Source organism: Pteropus alecto, unplaced genomic scaffold, assembly GCF_000325575.1.
Source record: "Pteropus alecto unplaced genomic scaffold, ASM32557v1 scaffold311, whole genome shotgun sequence".
In the NCBI taxonomy this organism is placed as follows: domain Eukaryota; kingdom Metazoa; phylum Chordata; class Mammalia; order Chiroptera; family Pteropodidae; genus Pteropus; species Pteropus alecto.
Window position 1 is genome coordinate 3,908,972 of NW_006431916.1, and position 23,730 is coordinate 3,932,701.

General features: G+C 35.9%; 1 protein-coding gene across 1 annotated transcript in view; it reads left to right on the plus strand.

The window, feature by feature from the left end:
* The first annotated feature begins 645 nt into the window (after positions 1 to 645).
* Positions 646 to 23,730, plus strand: part of FGF12 (fibroblast growth factor 12) — a 479,739-nt gene continuing 456,654 nt past the window's right edge. The window contains exons 1-2 of the mRNA XM_006906176.3: positions 646 to 765; positions 988 to 1,130. Of these exons, the coding sequence (XP_006906238.1) occupies positions 1,118 to 1,130 (13 nt within the window). The 5' untranslated portion in view covers positions 646 to 765; positions 988 to 1,117. The remainder of the gene's footprint in view (positions 766 to 987; positions 1,131 to 23,730) is intronic.

The window sequence follows — 23,730 nt, forward strand, 5'->3', positions numbered from 1 at the left end:
AAATGTCCTCAATCGCTTTGTTTGGAGAACTTTCCAAGCCTTGGAGTCTGTTCATAGAAGTTTTGGGGTGGAGGCCAAAGGGATGTTAGGGAGGCAAGAAAACTCAAGTCTGAGTAGCAAAGAAGGGAGAGAATATTGACCTTTGGTAGCTTCAGGAGTATTATTCCCAGCCCATCCCCGAAAAACCAAACCAAAACAAATACAGGAATGCAAAGACATATATAAAGCCAGTGCAGGAAGTGGGTAGAGGAGGGGGGAAGCATACACCTGGAAAGTTACTGCAGCAGCTAAGAAGAGCAACCCAAATTATAATCATTAAACAGGACTCTTAAATTCCCTCCTCTTCTTTCCCTTCTGCCTTCTAAATAAAACCATACCTAGCTCGGGGACCTTAGTCTCCTCTAAGGCTTCTGTAATCCATCCTGGAACAGCGTATGGGACTAATGCACAATCCCAATCCAATCCATTTTCTAGTTTGCAAAAGAAATCCAGTCCAGCGTTTATTTTTAGCAGCCATTCTCTGTGACCGAATGCTACAGCTCTTCAGCAGGGATAACTGAGGACCGTATTGGGGAGAAAAGCGAAGTGAGGGGAGTGGGAGGGGGAGCGAGAGGCGGTGAAAAGGGGAGGAGGGATGCCCTGCGCATGCGTGCCAGCGCCCATGCAAATCTGCTGTACATCCTGAGAGCAAAGTGGGATGATCTGTCACTACACCTGCAACACCACGTTTGGAGGACAGCTCCTGCTTGCAGCTTCCGGACCCAGGTAAAATAATAAAAATAAAAAATAAAAAATCCGAGTGGGCACAGTGCATGCATTTCAAAACCAGATGTGCGTAGCAGTCTATCCCCCGTAGAGGCAATCTGCTGCTGCTGCTGCTGCTGCTGCTGCTACTGCTGCTGCTGCTGCTGTTACTGCTGCTGCTGCTGCTAAGTGTCCTTTGGTGGCTGATTGCAGCTTCAAGATTTAAGAAATCTCATCTTTCAGGAAGCCTGAGGGGAAGGAAGGAAGTACGGGCGAAATCATCAGATTGGCTTCCCAGATTTGGGAATCTGAAGCGGGCCCACATCTTCCGGCCAACTTCCATTGAACTTCCCAGCACTCGAAAGGGACCGAAATGGAGAGCAAAGGTATGTGGCTAACCTCATCAGGGGACTTCCCGCTGCATGTGCGTGTGGCCAGGGCAGTCCTCAGCTAGGGGACTGCAGTGCTTGGGGAGCGAGCATCATACTAGGTCGATAGGAGGAGATGCTATGTCCGTTGCAGCACCGGGGAAGTGAGGCAGGAAGGGGACTTCTTTTAACTCCCACAGCTTGGAAGACAGTGTTTAATACTCCATCAGTTGCGTAGTGAAGTGTAATGAGTTCTTTTATCTTTTATCTTTTTGGGTGGGGAGGAGAGTCTTTAGATGGTGGGAGAGGAGAGATGTGTTGGTAGAGCAGTTTCTTTTCTGTAGAATGGATGGGCTCAAATAAATATATTCTATTTGCTTTAGGACTGCTGGCAGGCGCGTTTGTATCTGATATCCAATAATGCATTGCTATAAAAAAATTTTGGATTTCTCCACCCCCACCCCATGAGGATGGTATTTCTGGGTGTGTATGACCACATCCTACTGCATTTTCAATACATGTATATCAGCAGAGAAATTGGGTCTATTTGAAACAGTGTGCGTTAGAACTGACCTCTAAGAAGAACAGTGTATCGGAGTACTGCTTGGCTCTCAAGCATAATATATACATGTCTAAGTTCTGGACATGTTTATATTAATATACTTCTCCTAAGCAATTCTGTATAAGGTACACATACTAACTGGGAAATAAACTGTAAAAATCAACTTCTGATGGCATATTTAACACACATAAACAAAATGGCTATTAAAATTGTAAGATTGGATATTCTTTGGGTTTAACTCCATCTATGCAGGTCTCTTCTTCCTCCTCCTTTTTCTCCTCCTCTTCCTCCCCCTTAAAACGCCCACCAGGTTACAAGAGCCTTGAGTGATGTGGTCAGATATCCAGTAGGAATACTGGATGTATTTAATTCTGGTGAAATCAGAAAAAATGATGTCAACTTTCATGAAACTATATTCATTACCCAGAACTCGAGAAGCTATATTTGAAATAAGGTTTTATTTTTAAACCAGGAATGTCAGTCATTGTGGTAATGTGCTCAGGATTAGGGAGTGGTGGTGGGTTACCTATTTTGGGGCTGATTAATAAAACTGGAGTGTTGAATGAAAGCAGGTATATGTTTCATAAAGTATTTTAAGTATTTAATTAGTAGAGGTAAGTATTTGAACCTAGGTAAGCATTTTGTGTGTGAAAATAACTGAATTGACATGGATTCAGACTGGCAATTTCAGTTTAGACAAATTCTCATGATTCTCTGATGGGCATTTCTTTGACTTACAATTATGTATATATAGGAGGAAATCCATGTCTATAAATATACTTGAGGCATATATTTATTACCTCTTTTGTAGAATTCATTTTAAAATGAGATGTCAATCTTAACTCATAGAGTTCTGTAACATTCTAGTTGATAAAATATTTCTGGAATGCAAAATTAATGACCGACAGAGAGAATATCATTTTACTATGAAAGTTTTGTGTGTGTGTGTGTGCATGGTTAGATGACTCCTGCTATTTAGTTATTAAACTTGTTTTTTTGTTTTTTTTTGTTTACTAAGATGATTCTTGTAACATTTTTGTTTCTAATTGATGTACTAATTCCTGGTCCATAATAAAGAGGACGTAACTCTTAGCAATAAATTTTTATTTCCCTTCTTTGCCCATAAAATATGCTACATGTCACTCAAAGTTCCAAGTGGTTTATATCACAGACCGACAGAAGTAGAGTTCTAGCTATTCTGCCAGTCTTGGGAGTTCCGAAAGGAGAAAGAATCTAAGAAATATATCTGAGAAGAATCAGGCCAGAACTTCTATGCCTATCAAGATAACAGTGACATAGACATAAATCACAGCACTGACCAGAAAGCAATGAAGTATTTTGCCTCAAGCCAATATTATGGTCATTTTGCAGAGGTACCATAATTACTTTAGGCAAAAGACGATGAAAGTTCTTATGTGTTAGTTCTTGAACTTCCTTAACAAAGCTGAATTAGCCAGGTAGTGATCACATAAAGAATGGCTTCAATTTTTATTTATTGGCCTCGTTTTCTAAGTTGATGCAAATAGCACAGCTAAAAGCTGTAGCTAACTTAAAATTTTTATTACAGAAGAAAAAAGAGTGTGTTAAGAGGAGTGTATCCATATCCTCTTCAAATTGGTACATCTTTTATACTTTACTCTGTCATCTACAAACTTCCTTCCGCAACAAATTCAAATCTATTTCTAGGAAGGCATTCTCAAATGTAAGTACATATAATTATTTTTACAACTGGAAGCTCTTTTTCAAAGAGTTACAGCATGACTCAGTTGAAAGTTCAAGAGTTCTCCATCTCAGAAAAAAAATCTAAATGGTTCAATTAATTTTGAATCCTGTCACTGGCATTTGACAAACTTCGTATTACCTCTAACATTTAAAAATCTTCCTTAGAACACTTGTCCACAATCTCCAGGAAGTTGAACTTCTGTTATTTACAAATAAGATTTTTCTTTTGCTTCCTTACTTATTGCTTTGCATTACTTCCTGTCATTGAGGATAAAGAAGAGGAAAATAAAACAATTGGCCTAGCAATCAAATCATGATCTAATTTCAGTGATCTTTATGTCCCATGGTAATTAATATTGCCTTGAAGATTTGAGCTGGTGCATAATCTGAATAGCTTTGACTGAATTTGGGCCTTGTAGTAGTTTCACAAACTTTGCTGCACATTAGATTCATCTGGCATGCTTTTTGAATATCCTCATGCCTGGGTTGCAGCCCATACCAGTTACATCAGAAGGTTGAGGTAGAAGAGAGCTATAGGTAGTTTTTAAGAACCCAGACGCAGTAGTGTTTGGGAACCATTGATTTAGGCTCTTGATAAGCAAAATGTGGTTTGAAAACTAGCTTTTTAGAACTGCAGTATTTTGATCTTTACTGTAGGTCTATTGAATCAGAATCTGATTTTTAACAAAATCCCCAATTAATTTATATGCATATTAACATTTGAGAAGCATTGATTTAGAGTGAGGAAAGAAGTTTGTTCTTTCTATATCATATCTCTCTATCATCTATCTATCTATTTATTCTCTCTCTCTCTCTCTCTCTCTCTCTCTCTCTCTCTCTCTCTCTCTCTCTCTCTCTGTCTCTGTGTCTCTCATCTATCTATTGTCTATATCTCTGTTACTCTCTCTCTCTCCCTATCTCCATGCTCTCTTTTTCCCTCTGCTGTCTACTATATCACATCTTTCTTTATCTGGCTAGGTTCTCAGCATCAGGCTGGCATATTAGAAACACCTGTGGAGCTTTTAAAGCCTAAAGATACTTAGGCCACATCTCTAGACATTCTGGTTTCATTGGCTCTGGAGTGGGACCTGGGCATAAGTATTTTTAAAAAGATCTGCAGCTGATGCTAATGGATAGTGAGAGTTAACCACTGGACTAGGCCCTTGCTGCTTAAGGTATGGTCAGTAGACCACATTTGCAGTTGAATTGTTTAGGAACTATTAGAAATGCAGAATCTCAGGCCCTACCTTAGGTTTACTGGACCAAATCTGCAGTTCAACAAGATCTTCTGGTCATTTATATACATATTAAAGTTTTAAAAGTGGTGGTCTAGATCTTAGGGAACTGATTGTATGTGAAAATGACATCACTCCAGGTACCCCAGTAGAGAAAATTCGAAATAATCTTAGTAATCAGTATGGAAGCCCCTGGATATGTAATTATGTTATAGATCTCTGGTTGCTTTCAGATAGAATGGAAATGAAATGCAAAAGAAATTGTCTGCCTTATGGTTAGATCAGAAAACAGACTCATTTTTAAATACCCTCTCTGCCTTTCTGCAAGCCATTTACTTTCAACCCTTGATTATCTTTAAACACTTATTTTCTAGGTAGATTTTGACCTCCTAACAATGTCCTGATATTTATCTGTGGTAGTGTGATATTAGACTTCTTAATCAAGGTACAGGTTAACAGAATGAACATAGCTTTACTCTTCCCACTGTCACATGTCCCTGTTCAAATCTTTTGAGATTTATTTGATGTGGCCCTTGCTCCATAAAACCTTCCCTGACCTCTCCATATCTAATTGATATTTTATTGGCATACTCTTTATGACCTAAGTACTTGTTCATTCCTCACTAACTGCATTTCTTACAATCAACATTGTAATTTTTGTGCTTTTTATTTAAACAAATATTCATTGAACACCTGCTATGTTCCCAATGTGCATAGTTCTGAGAATATATTTAAAAAAACTAAGATGCAATCTCTGAACTTAAATATCTCACTCTTGTATCTCTAGTAATGGATTAACCTTCTTGTGTGCATAACATTCCTGCAGCTACCCAGGTACCTGCTCTGAGAAAACATTCTCTTTTACCTATGTAGATGGATACTCTAGGGACTCAGATTGTGTATGTTGAATTGAATAGCCTTAGTTAGTTTATGATGCCATCTTTATGCATCCAGGAGACTGTAAATTGATAGAGGTAAGATAAGTTTGGCTACTAGGAGGGCTACAGAAACATCAGTTTGATTCCAGAATATAGAAGGCAGTAACCTGACTCGCTTTCCCTATAGAGAACTGCACATATGTCCCCAATGAAGATTTGACTCTGTTCTGGATTTAACACCACCCATTAGATTCTAGCCAGGGCCAAAAGCTAATGTATTTAAGGTATAGAACAGTCATTTCTCTGAAACCAAATGGTTCACCCTGCAGGAGAGAAAGGAAATATCTACATGGTAACTCATTTAGTGAACTGGGAAGTGATTTTAAGAAAAGCTATTTTGTGGTTAAAATAAGAACTAGATCACTGAAGCCATTGTGGTGGGATAAGTAAAATATAATGCAGTAAAATACATAATGTAATAGAATAGGCACTGGGCATAAGAGATCCTTGCTCTTACCCCAGCTTTAATGGTGTTATACCATTAGACAAAGCATTTTACCTTTCTGAGTCTCAAGATTCTTAAATATCACAGAAAGTTTATTTCATTTAATTCATTATGTTTACTGAGTTACCACATTGTTTCAGGTACATTGTTAGGCTCAGGGGAAGAGATATAAACTGCATCGGTTTGCCTTCTAGAAGCTTACAGTCCAGGGATACATGAACAGGCTCAAGAACTGTGGATTTCTAAAATTGTCTGTCTCTTCTCCATTTATCTTTTAGAGTTCTGGGAGGTTACCCAAGAAGCTAGAATATAAAATCACACAGTAATTAATGGCCACCACAGCAGCGCTCAACAATCCATAGCAATAATGTCTACCTTTTATTCCCCCTTTGGTTTCTTTAAACGCAATTGTTGTGTCAGAGAACATTTGAACTGTAGCTAAGTACCTACTCTAAAAGCTGTTCCAACTGACTGGCTACCTACCTAGTAACCTATTGTCTAACTTAGGTGGCTATTATGAGGCTTGTTAGCATTAGTAATGAGTCTGAAGGTGGCTAGCTAGTTATCTCTTGTCATTTTCTTATACTGTCATTTTATGCCTTTTACGTCTTTAAGCTTCTAAAGTACTGACCCCTCTAGGGTCAGTATTAAGTGACCACTAATTGTATATTGGATTTGTTTATATTTGGTTTCCTGATTTGTCACATATTAACATCCATAAATAATATTCATGCGACACTTTGTATTTTCTCACAGGGCTTTAATATATGACATCTCCCTTAAAACCCTGCAATTAGACATTTTAACTTCTTTTAATAGACTAAAAAACAGAGGATCAGAAAACCTAAGTGGCTTAGGCAACTCATCTTACCTTAGTTTCTCTATAAAAAAGAATTATTCTACCATCACAAGTTCCATATTGTAACATGATTATGAAATTAAACTCATACCAATAAAGCATTCAGAATTCTTTACGATCATAGCCTTTCATCATTTACTTTTTGTCTTTTCACTGTGAGATCCTGGAGAAGTCGGTCCTTTGCCACCTTTGTAGTTTTAGCAGCAAGCATACTGCACAGATGCTCAACAAACCATCTCCACTGACCTCCGTAAAGGCTTTAATTTATCAAAAGGAATTTCTTTTGAGCTTATTTTATATTTTTGATAGTAACTCCTAGAATACCTGAATTTATCTCTATGTTACTCAGCCTTAGTTTCTAGACAGTTAACATCTTCCAGAGTTGGAGACGGAGATACACATTAGGTCAAGTATCATAATTTGGATGGGTTTAAAATATAGACTCTGTGAAATATGGCCACTAACAGCGTTTCTCAATCAGGTGTGCACATCAGAATCACTGAGTACCCCCGGGCACATGGTACTCAGATATTTAAGAAGCACCTCAGGTGATTAGAGTGTACATTCTCAATTATGGATCAATAGATAAGTTACAGGGTGGTTACTATGAAACTATATCATGTACCTGTGTCCCTTATCAGGAACACTACAGGATTCCTTCTGCCTGTGCCTTGTCTTTTATTACTATCCTCTTTAGTGTTATAAAAGTATACATATAGAAGAGAGACCTAATTTCTGTGCTACAGGCTTGGTATAGAAAATAGACATGTAAAATAGATGGGGAGTGTCTGAGGCTAAGATGACACATTGTTTCCCTCAACGTCTTCATCCTCATCTCCTTATTAGCATCCTTGCATGCAGAGTATGGTGGGATTTTTTCCAGAATCTATGTCTATAATTCTAATTTTAGTTTGCTCTTCTCTCCAGTTACTTTTTGAAACAGTCTCTGTCTCCTTGTCTTTGGGAATGTGGAACTCCCACCCAGACAGATCATGGTATTTTGGGCTGCGATGCAACTGATGGTACCTTGGCAGAAGTCCCAAAGGACACCTGTTGCCTCTCCACAGAACTTTTCTTCTCCTTCTTTTTTTAGCACATACTCTGTACTCTGTCTTGCTCTTTACCTGAGAGAAACCCTACCATCGGTGATTCAGAGGACAGATAATTGAAAGTGGGGCTTTAAATTCTGTGAAAGAAGTAAAGGGAAGCTGCTATTTTGTGGTTAGGTTTTTGTTTCTCTTCTCTTTGCGGACTGGCCATTAGCCTGAGAAGCCGCCTAAAGGGACTACACTGCAGAAAAAATATCCAGAAGCTTTCAGAGGCCATTCAGATGACTAAACACATCGAAGATTCCCTTAACCAGCAGGCATGGGGAAGCAGCAATGCCAGTCTGCTAAGTGTTCATCTCTCCCTATACCATCTATTTCCATACTTGTCACCCATGTGAAACAATTAGGTTTTTCTCAAACCTTCAAATACTGCTAACACTCAAACAGATCGAGCAAAGCTAAACCCAAGGCAAATTGGGAAATTCCTTTTTAGCTTTTTGGAAACTGAAAATCTAGATACGTTTGTGACTTCAAAAAAAAGTCAGAATTTTTTTTTTTTTTTTTTTTTTTTTTGCCTTTAGTCTCATTCACACACTAAATTGGGTTTAGAAGCTCTGCAAATAAATGAATTACACAAGATTTATCCCACAATTATTCTAATTGTTATAATCTGGATAGTTTAAAATTTGATTATTTAAGCAGTTTTCTCAAAGGGCTCTTCTTTCATTTCAAAATATTTTCAACATTTTCAGCACAATTTAAAATTGAATTTGGCTTACTTCCTTCTTCCAGAATGTACAGGAGAAATATTAGCTATGTGTCAAGAGAAAGGTTGCCACGTAAATGTCACTTTATTTGCAAGCCTACACATTATTTAAAATATGATGATATGGGTACTTTTTACTCATGGACTTCGCATTAACATCAGCATAAAAAGCAAACTGATAATGCAAATATAGCAAACCCTCAATAATACTGACGCAAAGGAGACAACCAAAGCAATTTTAAAACAAGATGATTGATTGATTGATTTAATAAGCATCATTTATTGAGTATTTACTATGCGTTAGATTCTTTAAGGCTGAGCTTTTCCAACTGGGGTATACGTACTGGTGGGATTATGAGATTGTGTAGTAATTCGCTGAGTCATAGAAAACATAGTCCATGTTCTCATGAAATAAAAGTAATATAAACTATAAAAGAGTAAACCTGGATTCAAGTTCTAGTCTCTCTATTCAATGGTGCAACCTGAGAAAAAAATCTCTTCTTTTCGCTCTCTGGAGCTCACTGTCCTAAACCATTTTTTTTTAAAAAATTCTCTGCCTATTGGTTTCTACTTTCTTTTTACAAAGAAACTACTTTTTCAGCTTATTTGTATTCTTCTTTACTTGATCCTCATTAGACCTTACATCTATAGAAAATAAAACAGGGTGGTCGTAATTGCCACATTAATTTTTAAGGACTTAGTGTAAATTCGAGCTGGTTTTATAGTGCTGTGAGTTGTGTGACTGAAGCTGTTGGGTCTATGTCTGGGTTGAGCAATTGAACTGGGTTGAACAATTAATTTGGTTCCAAGTGCGAAAGCACTAAGACTGGAGGGAAATTGCTCCTTGGCTGAAGTTCGTAGATTGCATGATTGTGAACACAATAGAAGAACAGTATGTCTGAACTGATGGGTGGCTGCAGTGGCCTTGTGGAGTTGACCCTGGCTTGGGAGTCTGGAGACTTGGATCCTGATTCCTGTCCCAACTCATTGTATAAGTTTGGCCCGGTCACTTCTTTTCTCTGACCTTGTTTCTTTACTTGTGAAACAAGGGTGGATTAGAGGCAAGATTCTTTTCATCTCTGGGATTGTAGGAACCAACATTTTTGAGTGTTTATGTAGGGACTACAGTAGATTGTAGGGACTCAGCAGATTGCACATCATGTTTTTGTGTATGTGTGACTTTTTTTTAAATCCTCACATGTGTCTACTTTACAATTAAGATTATTTATATATCATTATTATTTATATATCATTCATATGTGAAGATGATTTGGTGTATATGATTTCCTGCTCTCTCTCAACCCTCACCAGCACATCCCCGCTAAAAACAAACAAACAAATGGAATATCGCCGAGAGTCCAAGTGCTGAGTGTTTTACTGACATTATAGAAAGGAGATTTGCTTTTCTTTTAGTTTTCAATCATTAGTAATATGTTATTCAAAAATAATTGCATTCAGTTCTTCATTGTCTTCTAACAATTTAAAAACCAATAACCAACTCTTCTAATGTTTAATTGGCTACTGATCATTTTAGATAGAAGAAGTTTTTACTTCCAGATTAAAGTTATCCAAAGTCTAAGAGTTTCATGGTTAGTAAGCTGAATTTCTTGATTGTGTAAATAATAACATTTAGTGATGCAATGAACTATTTAACAGCCATTGACATGTTTATGAACATGAGTTATAATCAGAAATAATTGTGATATAATTATTAAAAAATAGTGATGTAGATCTATGTATTGATGACAGAAATATAAAATTTATATGTTCATGAAAAAGAGTAGGTGGTAAATGCAAAAAGTGGCAATATTTGGGTAATGACAATTGAATTATGAGTTATTTTTCTTTTTTGAATCTTTTATCAATGTTTTATTACAGTGTTTAAAAATAAAGCATAGTACATTAGGTGTTAAATTCAGTTATAAATTTTTAAACAAACCTACTTAAACTGAACTCAAACAAATCTCTTTATGCTTCATGGTTTCATGCTTTATTCATGTGAAACATTGAAAGGACATTGAAGAAATAACTGAGTCTTTTGAAGTAACGCTTATGTAGCATTTACTGTGTACCAAGCACTGTTTTATTACATATATTGACTCATTTAGTCATTATAACAATCCAATGAGGCAGGCATTATTGTTATCCCTATTTTAGGGAGTGAAAAACCCAGGTATAGAGACATTAAGTAACTTGCCCAGATCAAACAGCTAGAAAATGGAAGACTGGCTTAAGAGTCTGTGAGCTTAACCACTAGTGAATATCTAAGGTATACTTTTTTGAAGTCTGATAAGTCAATTAACCTTCCTTAGTTCCTGAAAACCTAATCCAGCTGTGTACATACACTTAAAATTTAGTGTACATTATATTAACCTTCAGAATACCTGATCTCTGCAGGCTCAGTCTCCCCCAAGCCCTGGGCCAGTGAGAGCCAAACTTGGGGAATTATTAAGAGTTTCTGCCTGCTGTCAGGTGAGTCTGAGAAAGAACCCACTGATGTCCTGTGCCTTAGGTTGGCTTCCAACCTCAGGAACTTAAGTAAGCATGGGGTCTCGACTTCCTTTTCTCACCTCACCTTGAATATGTGCCCTGCCCATCTGGGAAGATCAGTACTATGGTAGAAAGATTACAAAACTTAAAATCACATACATAACTAGCAACTTATTAATCCCTATGACTTGAATAAGATATATATCTCTGTGTCTTTGCATCCTAATTTGTACAGTGGCTCTCTCAAGATTAATGGGACAAATAAAGAGAATATATGTAAAGAACCAAACATAAAATCAGTACTCAATAATAACGGCTGCTGCTTTCGTGGTTGCTATTTAACCCTTACTTAGGCTTACTACTTCCTCTCTTCCTGTGTGTGGTTGGATTGTTGCCTTAATCTCCCCACTATCATGTTAGCTCCTTTACATAGAACTAGATGCAGCTTTTGGTATCTTTTGTACCCCTTGTGACATTTCTGATACATGGCAAGATTCCTACCTTGTCATGCTGGAATCTGCCACCTTTCTTACTTACTCTTACTACCATATTCCTTCTTTCCTTTATCATTTCCCCTCCTTCCTCCTTTGTTACCAGTTGTGATTGGTCTAGAACTGGTTCTGTTTTTTCATACTTTTCTTTAGACTGCTGACCCTTGCTGCTTTCATTAGTTTTCTACTTCACCTTCCTAGTTCTAGTTCACTTATTTTTCTCTTCTGGGACAACCAGGATGCCACATAGCTGTGTAGTATGTGGTTTAAAGGATAGTTTTTAAGGCAGACTGGTTTGTCATGCTATAAAAGTTAAAGTAGTGACATCAATTGGTAGTAGTGACATCCACTGATCTTTTTGATTAGAATTTTACTAATTTGTTCCCATTGTCTGATCTAAAATGAAATCTAGTTTCCTGAGAAAAGAAAACTTGACTATTGTGATCGGAATGTTGACATCATTGGTTAGCTCCAGGAAATATTTCATTGTTTATGCCAGAATAGTAAGGACAACTTTTTGCCCAGTGTGCCTGAACAGGGGTTTTCAGACTTAAGTGTGCATCACAATAACTTGCAAGCTCGTTAAAACACAGATTTTTGGGTCTCATTCCCATAGTTTCTGATTTAGTGGGTTTGGGGTGGGCCCAAGAGTTTGTATTTCTAAAAAGTTTCCAAGGGCTGCTGATGCTGCTAGTTTAGGGATCACACTTTGAGAAACACTGGTATGTACAACCTAGTCTAAGATTCTTTGTACTTGGCCATTATGTCTAGAAATAAATGTATATTTTGCTGATTATTGAAGGATGTCAGAATAAGGGATCATGGGGTAGCAGTCTCATGGAAGAACTCTACAGTTTAAAAGAGTAAACAAGATCACATCTAGAAAATCACCTCAGCATTGCCCACAAACACACCAGTTAGTTAATTATATAAAGATCCATGTTTGGATGTATCCATTTATCCATTTATCTGTGCATTGCCCAATGCTTATCATAAGGACTAGACGTGAAAGACGACACGATTTTTGACCCCACGAAGACCTCACAGACAAGCTTTCGAAGACATACAAACAGAAGCCTAAGAAAAGCTGACAACTGACAATGCACATAAAAATTTAGATTAAATTTTACATTTAATTACTATAATATGTAGTAATTTAGATTAAATTTAGATTAAATTTTACATTTAATTACTATAATATGTAACCAGATTGCTCTGGTTACATATTATAGTCCAAGACCCAATGAAAAAGACAAGGTTTATAATCTCTACTATTATACCAGATATAGTAATATAATCTGTGGGAATATAAAAAAAGGACTTGGCATTTGAGCTTGGTCTTGTAGAAGGGATGGGACTGAAACACTGGAAAAGTATTTCAGGCTGATGGCATAGTATAAGTAAAGATAGAGAGTCATTAATATACATGTAGCAACTAGGAAAAGATTAAGTGATGGGTTAATTCATCCATCTAACAAATATTTGTTATGCTGGACACTGTTATAGGTGCTGAGTATAGTAGTGACATGTCAGAGTCCTTGCTCTCATAAGCAGGTTGGGTTGGGAACAAGGATACAGTGAATGATAAGTCATGAAAAAAAAGACTGGGCAAAAATTGTGAAGACGATACAAATTATATAATGTAGGTGAGATACTACATTTCAAAAATGTAGGCTTTTAGAGTATAATTCTACTTGCAAAGCTTCAATTATTCCCTAGCTTTTATAGAAAACCTCCACTATACAAAGCAAGGCATACCTATAAGCACACTGCCATGGCGAGAGGATATGCTGTGGTCCAGTATTTTATTCTGTGACTTTTGCCAACCTCCGCTGCTGACACACATCCCTTGCTTAATGAATAGTGAGTTTCATTTCTCTTCACTTTGGCTCCCCCCCTAAGTTTTTATATTAAAACTTACAGATTGATATTTTAGGGAAATGGTCTAAAGAATCTATCTGAAATGCATTAGGCTTAAAAAATGGCTCCCCAAAGATCTATAAATTATTATCAAGTTTCAAAATTATAATGATAGGGCAAAGTTATGTGAATACTATGCAACTATGTTATAAGATGTTCCTCAGACTTTCCTATCTTTAAGTATATAAAGACTCAAGTAGGAATTATGTTTGTCTTTAACTTTACTATCACTATAATTTGATATTCTGGCTGTCCTTCTTTAGAGAACACAAGGAAATTTAAAAGAGCAGTTTCTGAAACCAATTCTGGTTTTGATTTTTGTCTGTCCACTTCTTAGCTGTAGATACTGGGCAAGGTTCCTAATCTCCCTAATCCTGTATTATCTCATCTATATAATGGAGATAATAAGAATATCTATTCATAGAGTCATTTTGAAGGTTAAATGAGATAATATATGAAAGTATGTACCACATCGCCTGGTATATATTAAGCACTCAATGAAATGCAGCTGTCATTAAATATCTCCAAACTGCCTTATTACAACCTCTGTCACAAAATCATAGCCACAAGCTTTTGCTGAGTCGGATGGATTAAGGTTTGCTTAATTGTTTAAATGAACTCAAGTATTTCCATTTTGAGCCTTTAGTTGTAACTCAACACGAAATATGGTAACCCTAAAAAAACATTGTTTTTAGGTCAAAGCCTTAAAACTTAGGAAGATACGGCCAAATTGGACAGCCATAATCAATTATTGAAATCTAGAATACCACCTTGTATAGAGAAGACTGGTGAAAGGGTTATGAATAAATTTTGAAAATGAGGGTGGGTGGATGATTTTAATCTGATAATTATAAGGAGCGGTTAGATGGCAAGGACAGCCTTGTCCTTTCTCCGAGCGGCCTTTTTTAAATCATGACCATTGAATTATGTCTTAGTAAAGATGTGAGAGTGTCAGAGAACACACTGCAATCCTCCTATGCAACTCATTCCTTCAGAGATGTTTCTCGAGCAGAAGAGGTATAAAAACAGTTCCTCATGAATAAAATTTGAGGTGATTTCTTCCTTTTCTTTTTTTACATGTGACTTTTGCCACATGGAAAGTATATTATCAAAGATAACAGTTCCTCATCCCCTTTCTCAATTTTTTTTTTTCTCTCCAGAGACACTCTCAACGCTTTGATATTTGTCTTTGTGTTCTAAATAATATTCTCTTTTTATTGCCTCTCAATTTCTCAGTCTTATTTTTGATGTCCCACCATAGAAATTAAGTTTTCATCTCTCTCATCATCACATTTTCACAATGACATCCTTTCCATTGCCTCACCTTCCCGGGGCTGTTACATTGTTATTTGGATTTAGATCAGTATTTAGTAGTTATATTATTTTGACTAGGTAAATACTTTTCATGACTAAGCCAAGTTAAACTATGATTACTCTTTGTTTCCTCTTAAGATTTTTTTTCCCCTGTGTTTGATAGCTGTCTTGTTTTTTCGTTTGCTCAGCTTTCCACATACACTATTTAGTTTCGAGTCTCTGCCAATGGTCTGAGTCTCATCCCAACATATTCAGATGCACAGATTTTTAAAATCAATTTCATCTTCTTGAAGTAATCTCTCTCAGAACCTTCTGACTTCCTTCTATGCCCCGATTTGATCCTGGAATTTCCCTTTCTATCACCCTGGAAAATCTCTGCAGGTCTCTTTGCTCAGATCTGTTGTTTTCCTGATGCTCTGTATTCTTTCATAGTTCATTCCTTTATTTTTGGTGGGCAAAAAGGATACATAGTAGTTAATTTTCTGGGCCTTTGCATATCTGAAAATGTCTCCATTCTTTCCTCATATTTGAAAAAATGATTCGGCTAGGTATAGAATTCTATTCTTTGAAATAATTTTCCTTCAGAATTTACATACCACCCCTGTAAATATCTTCACTCTTCTGGTTTTTTATTCTGGTCTGATGGTTCTGATTCCTTGTTTTTTGAACATACTTGACTTCTTATTTTTGAAAACTTGTAGGATTTATACTTCTCCCCAGAACTCTGACAGATTATAAAGATTTGCTTTCTTGTGGTTTCATTTTCACCTATTATGATAGGTATTTAGTAAGCTTTTTTAAGTGTGGAAACTCATATTCTTTACATCTAGAAATTTTTCTTGAATTTTTTTTCTTGATAATTTCTTATGCTTTATTTCTTTTTTTGTTGTTGTTATTTGGTTCCAACTTTTTGGAAATCTTGTTACTAAGATATTGATAGCCTAAATTTATGTTTTTATGTTTTTATTTTTCATATGTTTTATTGCCTATTTTCCATCTCTTTTGCATTTCCCCCCTATTTCCTAGGCGATAAGCTCAATATTATCTTTTAGTCTTTTTGTTAGGTTTTATTTTTTATTTCTGGTATCAGACTATAGTGTCCAAGATCCTTATTTTTTTTGTTTTCTTTGAATGTTCCATTTTATTTTATGCTGTCTTGTTTCACAGAGGCAATATTTTCTAATACCTTGCTGAGAATATAATATATTTTTTAAAGTTTTTTAAAGTTTTTTTCTGCTTCTATGACCTGTTTCTAGTAAACCTTTTTTTTTTTTTTTACTGTTTTGATTTCTGTCTTTCATGTTAGAGACTTTCTGCACATATTTTTATATGTGGTAACTTGTTCATATTTAAGAGTTGGTATGGGAAGCTAAAAAGGTTACTGGAAGCTCTTTGCATATGGGTGGAGCTTGTTGACAGTGATCTTAGTTTTAGGGTGATCTTGGTAGGCTTTTCACTGTCAAACTCCCGATATCAATATCTTTAGGTCTTACCTCTTATTATTTATAAGGTTCCTCAAAGAAGACTCTTTCACCTGCCTGGGTGGTAAAGACCTGGCTGCCAGGATTCTATGGATCTCAGCAGTGTATACATGTTCTCTTAATCTCCCATTTTTCAACGTGGTACTTACTCTGCTTCCCGGACAGAGAGCTTCTGTTCTGTTCACTACAAAGAATAAATCTCCAGTTTTCTACTGAGATTGGTGAAGGCAGTTGTCTAGATGCTCTAGATGCTCAATGTTCAGGAGAGGTTTGGAAATTACAATACCTTCTTAAAAACAAACTTTTCACCAGTTGTGCATATTTTATCCCTTTCCCCTTCACCCTACTTCTAGACAAACCAGGTGCTACAACTGTTGAAATTTTTGAAGATTCTGTAGTTAGGTTAAGTTAAGTTAGGTTGTTGATCGTCTTTCCCCACTGCTGACTTAGAATTCAGCTTTCTCTGGTCTGCTAAATCCTTTGGATTTTCACCAGCTGAGATCTCATTTCTAAAATTTGGTTGTTGTTATATTCTCTTTCTTTTCCTCCATCTTCATAGACTTATCAAACACATACACAAACATACACAAACCCCTTTGTTGTATGTTTAATGGTGTTTCAGATAGGAATGAAAGTAAAAGCCTGTGTTCAATTTTCCCATCTTTACTTGGAAGTTTCTTTACTATCAAAAGATACTAAATAATCTTGCAGAAAGATCGTCTCAGCTCAGAGGTCCTGGAGATAGCATTTTGTGGAAATCTCAGCAGTGCCCAGGCTAGCTTCCTCTGTTTATCCCACATACTTAGGTTGTCAGGCATCGGTGTCATTGAAATAGTCTTCCCATGAGAAAACACCACGTGAATACTATAAAAGAGTTACAAGATTAAGGGAACCACCAAGACCATGGATAGACCATTTGTTTAAAGTCTCTTTGACATTCATTTTTCCATTACCTGGGCATACATTGGATACTTACCCTAGTAATGCATTACTGGGCTTTGGTGAAAATTGAATAAGAGATAGTTCCTGACCTCGTGAACCTTCCACGTTAGCATGAAAGACAGACAGCACTGCTCAAGATGCAGTATGGTAGAATTTATAGTTTCGAAAGATGAATCTTATGGCATATAATTTAAATCTCAATAAAAATAAATTTTAAAATAAAAAATTGATTTGAATAATGATAAAAAAGATGCAATATGGTAAATGCCATAATGGAGATATTAACAAGTGCTAGAGGCTCTAAGGGGTGGGAGTGATTAAGTCTGCCTTCATATTCACGGTGGAAATGAATCTCATTTCTTACAATTCAAGTAATAATTTCTCAGAAAAATCCTCTTCCGAATTCATAGCTGGCAAGTTACTAACTTCCCACAGTGTAATAAAATCTTTATGGTCAGAAGAGACTTCCTAAGTCATTTTTAGCTCCTTTATTTAGAGGAAATAGTAACTCAGTCCTGGTAAAACCTGGATCGAAACTCAGGTGTCTTGATTCTCATAGTATTTTTCTATTCACTAAAACATATTGTACTCCATCTTAAAGCCCAGTTATTTACAAATATGATTAAAATTATTAAGTAATAGGTTTGAGTCTCAGAGGTCTGGAAGTACCAGTTTTGAAAACTCCTGAGGGTTTCTTTAAAAAGAATAATTCAAAAGAAGGAACTATGCTTTGGACATAGGTACAGGACTTCAAACTCTTTTATGTAATGTAATGTCATAAAGACAGAGTGACTTGGAGTTCTCATTACTTCTTTTGAAAGCAGGGCCTCAGGTCTTAATCTGGAAGAACCAAGCTCTGCTTATTTACACAGGTTAATATTGATTGAATTTAAATTTACTCAGCAAATTCGGGGTACAGTTTCCCAAATGAAGCATGGTTCTGCCATTTTACAGTATTTTTTTTGAGATTTTTCCATGTTTACATTGTCTTGAAAGCACACAACAGATGTACAAACATAGAATTTAAACATTTTGGAGAGGCGGTGAATGTTGTCTTCAATGAATACTTAAAAATGTAATGTGTTCTGTTAAATTTATGGTTTCATGACAACTATTTGTAAATAGTGTATTATGGGTAAGCTAAGATCTATAGAAACATATTGTTCAATAGTCAGTTCTTTAACAATAGTATAATACTAACAAATAAAATATTCATTAAAATAACATGTGACAACATGTGAAACAGATCTTACAATATTTTTTTCCTAAGTACATTAAGTTTCTATATCTACAAATAATTAGATTGTAATTTTCTCATAATTTATCTTGGTCCTTCTCTACTGAGAAAGTCTTTCCCTCTCTGATCCTGTGAATCCGTTGCAGTGTTGATTTCTTTCTACACTATGTAGTATATTTCCTTGGATGCACGTCACAACTTCTCTTCTAGGATGTGACCGTCATGAAGGCAAAGGCTCTGTCTTTCTTTGTAACCCCAGTGACTTGGCACGTATTAAGTATATGAAAGAAAGTTAACTGAGTAAATAAAAATATAAAGCCCTTGATATATAATAATAATAATTTATTTTCATAGCACTTTTCGTTATATCCTGGGCATAAAATAGCTAAAGACTTTATACCCCCATGTGTATAGACACATGTAACACACATGTATGCTGACACACATGTAGCAGACAGTCCTCACTTCCCCTTTCTCCTGTTTGAAATATCACTCAAATCTCATCCGAAGCTCAGATAGATTCCTATAAGAGATCATATTCACTCTGAATTAACTTCCTGTTGACCATGGAAGAGAGCTAGCAATCTTCATCCCTTGGGAAATCTAGTTATGCATAAAAACTTCCTCTTTTACTTTGTTAGAAGTCATTTCTCTGCTGTTTCTAAAAAATGAGAAATAAAATTATCTTCTCTGTTGTTCCTCTCCTTGTGCAATGGAGAATGACATGATTCTTCATTTTTTTCTGTGCATGTACCTTGTCACCACTCTTCCGCGTCTCCTCCCTTCCAGCAGAGATGTGTTGTTCCTTGTCAACTCCCATGAAGACTGCTCTGAACACCTTCTCACATTCTGATGCTTGTCTTTAGTTACATTCCTGATCTCAGTACATATTGTATTTCTCAGGGCCTTATGCGAGTGTCAACAAACAGACTTCTGTATTGGTTCAAAGGGGTGGTAGAGCCACAACTACCATAACTTTTGTTCTTCAAGATACTTCCGGATTTCTATTTTCTGGGGGCTGGAGGCGAAGGTGTTTCAGTTTCTTCAGCTCAAAAGTAGAGGCTGAAATAAATAGGTAAAGAAGGACTTTCTTGTCTTTGATGTTAAGTCATTTTGATAGACGTGCATTTTGTTGGCTGTCCTGTCCGTTTCTCAATTCATCTATTTTACATGGGTTATTCATCTCGTTATGTTAAAGTCCTTTTGAAATCAGCCTTTATATTCATAAACCCTTCACAAGTTAGTGGGGTAGGCCCCTTGGCATAATAGGATGCAAATGAAGATTACAGTGGAATAATTATTTTGTTTTACCAGATTGTATCTTTGAAACAGAGATTCCTGACACTTTATGTACACAGTTTTAGATTTGTAGTAAGAAAGACTGGGTTCAGATTTAGCTCAGTGACCTTGGACATATCACTTTCCATTTCTAGGCCTTAGTTTATTGTAAAAGGAAGTAAATGTCCTATCTCTAGGGTTTTCAATAGACTCTCAAGGAGAGAGAGTCTAGGGAAAGCGCTTTGTAAACCATATAGTACTATAATAAAGCAAGTTGTTATAAATAGAGGTCTGACTATTCCCAGTTGTTTCTGCTTGGTCAGTTAGTTCTGAATGAATAAATTGGAGAGGACAGGAAAGAAGAAAATGGTACTGGGCTGGAGTCAGGAGTCAGGTGATCTGGAATCCATCCTGGGGTTGTTCAGCCCTCAGTCACTGATTTGCTGTGACCTTGGCAAAGTCACTTTACCTCATGTGCTTTTGTTATGTCATCAGTAATATGACGTGGGCTAAAGACGTGATGACCTAGAGACTCTTCCAGCTTAAAAAAAGATCTAGGGTTTTTTTGAGTATAGGTGATAAGAGATTATTATTTATTTAAAGGTGTTATCAAGTTTAGATTATTTATTCAGAAGTCTTACCAATTATGAGCCCAAATAATATATTTTCAATGCACGATTTTAAGAAAAATGATAAAGTTTAATCTTTTGAGCAATGTAAAGGCCCAGTGGAATCTTCTATCCACTAAATTTTTCTATTTGTCTCTCAGAGCAATGTGAATATTTAAAGAAGAGGCTAAGTATTAATAATGAATGAAATTCTGTATGAGAAATCAATCATATCTACAACACCTAAAGCACATTTGGTTGCGACATATTCTCTAGTAACTTTAAATTTGTTATTTTTTTCCCTTGAACCAAAAATTATTGAGTATTTTTTTAAAAACCTGATACTCTGTTAATCACTGTAGATGCATGACTACGACAATTTCTGTTAGAAGAGATGGTTGATCTAGTATAGAAAAGAGCATGTGTTAAAAATGATAAGAGAGGTAAAACAAAGTTCCAGTAGTACAAGAAAAGGAGAGATGAATTTTGCTAAGGAGCTGGAGGGAAGGTAAAAAATATAGCATCTTCAAAATGCTTTATAGATTATAAACATTTCCCCATATACTATCTTATTTAAATATTACACAGACTCTGTCAGATATAAAACAGGATACCATCTTTCAGGAATCAGTTTGAAATCCCTATGAAACTCTGAAAGCTTAACGGATGTAGAGAAAATACTAATAAATAATATTGTTACTTTACAAACCAAGGCGAGTACCTATAATCAACTCTTTCAAATTTCTGAACGTTTTGTTGAAAGTGACTTGTCAGGACTTTTTTTTTTTATGTTTGAGCATGAATATCATCTAATTAACCATCCCCTTTTTGAATGAGAAACTATAAGAAATTCTCCAAGTTATGTAATATAAGAATTTCATTCCACTTATATTTTAGGGTGAATTTATCTCATATTTAAAGCACATTGGTTTGTGATCACAAAGCTAGAGGAATCCTTAGTTAGACTGCCTAACTTTATGGATAATAAATACAATATGCCTTTAAAAAAAAGTTTATTTTTTATTTTTCACAAAAGAAGTTTCTTGCTCAAGTACAGAATCAGGATTGTAATCATGGTCTCCTGCATGGTCTTTGTCCCTATATCACGGCCCGGAGTCTGTTTAAACACTGCAGCAAGTAGAACTTCGTTGGAAATGAGAGATAACAAAAATGATCTCAGTCTCTGTTTTGCTGTTCACACTGTATTTTTCCTGTGAATGCCTTTTAAAATAATTAATGCTGTATCCAAAGTTACTAATACTGTGAAATGGTAATATTCCAAGAAAGCATGACTCTTTTGTGGTACCAAATGCTTTTAATAATGTATCTACTCAAATATGTTAAGTGACTTCTACTCATAAAATGAGGAAACATGGTGCTAAGAAGTCAATGTTTCATGTCTGCCTCATTTTTAGTAAAAAAACTCTTTAAACAATTAAATATATCTTTTTATTATGATGCTACAGGATATTATTTGTTTGTTTTATTGCAAAGTAAAATTCTAATTTTATTTTATGTAAGCAAATTAAATATGTGCATCTTTTATTAAAAGAAGTATATTTTTCAGGGTTCATGAATGTGATCTATAGTTATATTCTGTATTATTTAGATATTTTTAAAGCATCATCTTCATGTTCAAACTCTGCAGTTTAGAAGTACGTAGAAAAAATAGAGCGTGTCCGTGTACAAAATGAGCATTTTAATGACAGGTTAAGGAATCGAAGTTTTTTAACCTGAAAAAGAAAGTACTCAGGAAATATGCTAATGACCACTTAGGCTTCTGAAGTGATTTTATGAGGAGTACTGTAGTTTCCGCTTCCACTCAGAAAGGAGAATTTTTGGTTCTATGTTAGTGATAATGGCACATAGCAGGGATTCAGCAAGGGGACTCTTGCTGAATCTTAATTCATTTCTTAAGACAAGAATTGATGACCATTGGTTTTTTTAAATTACTTTTTGTTATGTCTCAATAAAATGATCCCTCAGGTCATCTTTAAGTTCTATCATTACTTTAGGGGCCAAGAAATTCAAGCAATTTATTCTGCAATGAAAATAGTTATGTACAATGAAATAACTGACTCAAAAAATGAAGGAATTGTCTCGCCAACCCCTCATCCTGTAGAGAAGGAACTGGAAGCCAGAGAGAGGGTGGAGAGAGAACTTACATAAAGGTCTATTGAATCATAAGTCAGGGGTTTTCCATCTTTGTTCACTACTTCTGAATACTTTGTGATCTGATGTGCAGTGGATTTGATTGGCGTTACACAAAGTTAAGGTAATGATTGGGATGGGAGGGCGAGCTTGGGATAAATTGGGAAATGCACTTATTTCCAAGCATTGCAGCTTATTCTGTGAAATCAGTGGCTTTCTGCCAGTGTGGCTAAGGAAGAATAGATTTGTTAATTATAGATGATTAACAGTTAAAACTCATGGAATGTTTGTTATGTGTCTTAGATCACTGTGCTCTTCTCTCCCGAGCTAGAAATAAATGAGTAGGAGTATCTTGTACCCTACCCCAATCGAACAGTTATTACTTGGCATTTTTCACACCCAGAAGTGGTGTTAATGTCCAATTAGGTATGTAGCTTCCTGAGAGCCATGATCACCACTGAATCACTTCTTTTCTACAACTTTAAATTGTGTAGGAAAGGAAAGGGCAGAGACGTCCAAACAGATTTCCTTGTGGAAAACACTAAGGCATAACAAAGCGATAGAGTTGCTAATGACATGGATGGTATTGCCCAACCCTTCTTCTGACAGATGTAAAACCTGAATCCGGAACAAAGATGTGGCTGGTATTTGGTGGCAGTTGAGGATTAGAAACCAGAAATGAGATGGGGGAAAAATAAAAAACACTTGAAAAGTATAAATGTGTTATAGAATTTCATTAGGAAACAGTGACTACAGGTTTTTAAGGACAAAGACAAAGTTATCCCACACATCTTTAGACAGGATGAAGGAAGACATCTTGCTCTTGACACATAATTCTCTTTATAGTATTAACATAACAAAGTTTTTCTGAAAGGGACAAAGGGGCTATAATATTTAAAAAGGAAGAGAGCGATAGGATGCATACTCTGAAAGGCTGAGAAGCTGTTTGCAATTCAGGTCTTCTCACTGATGCTTTGTGGTTTCTCTTTGAAAAATGGGAGTGATCATCACTTTTTGGAAAAAGATTAAAAAGATAGTAGAATGTCTGTTGCTATTTGATCATTTTTGGCAAGTATCTAACCCTTTCAAATCTCCAGAGAACCGAAAGTAAATTATAAACCTATTAGGAA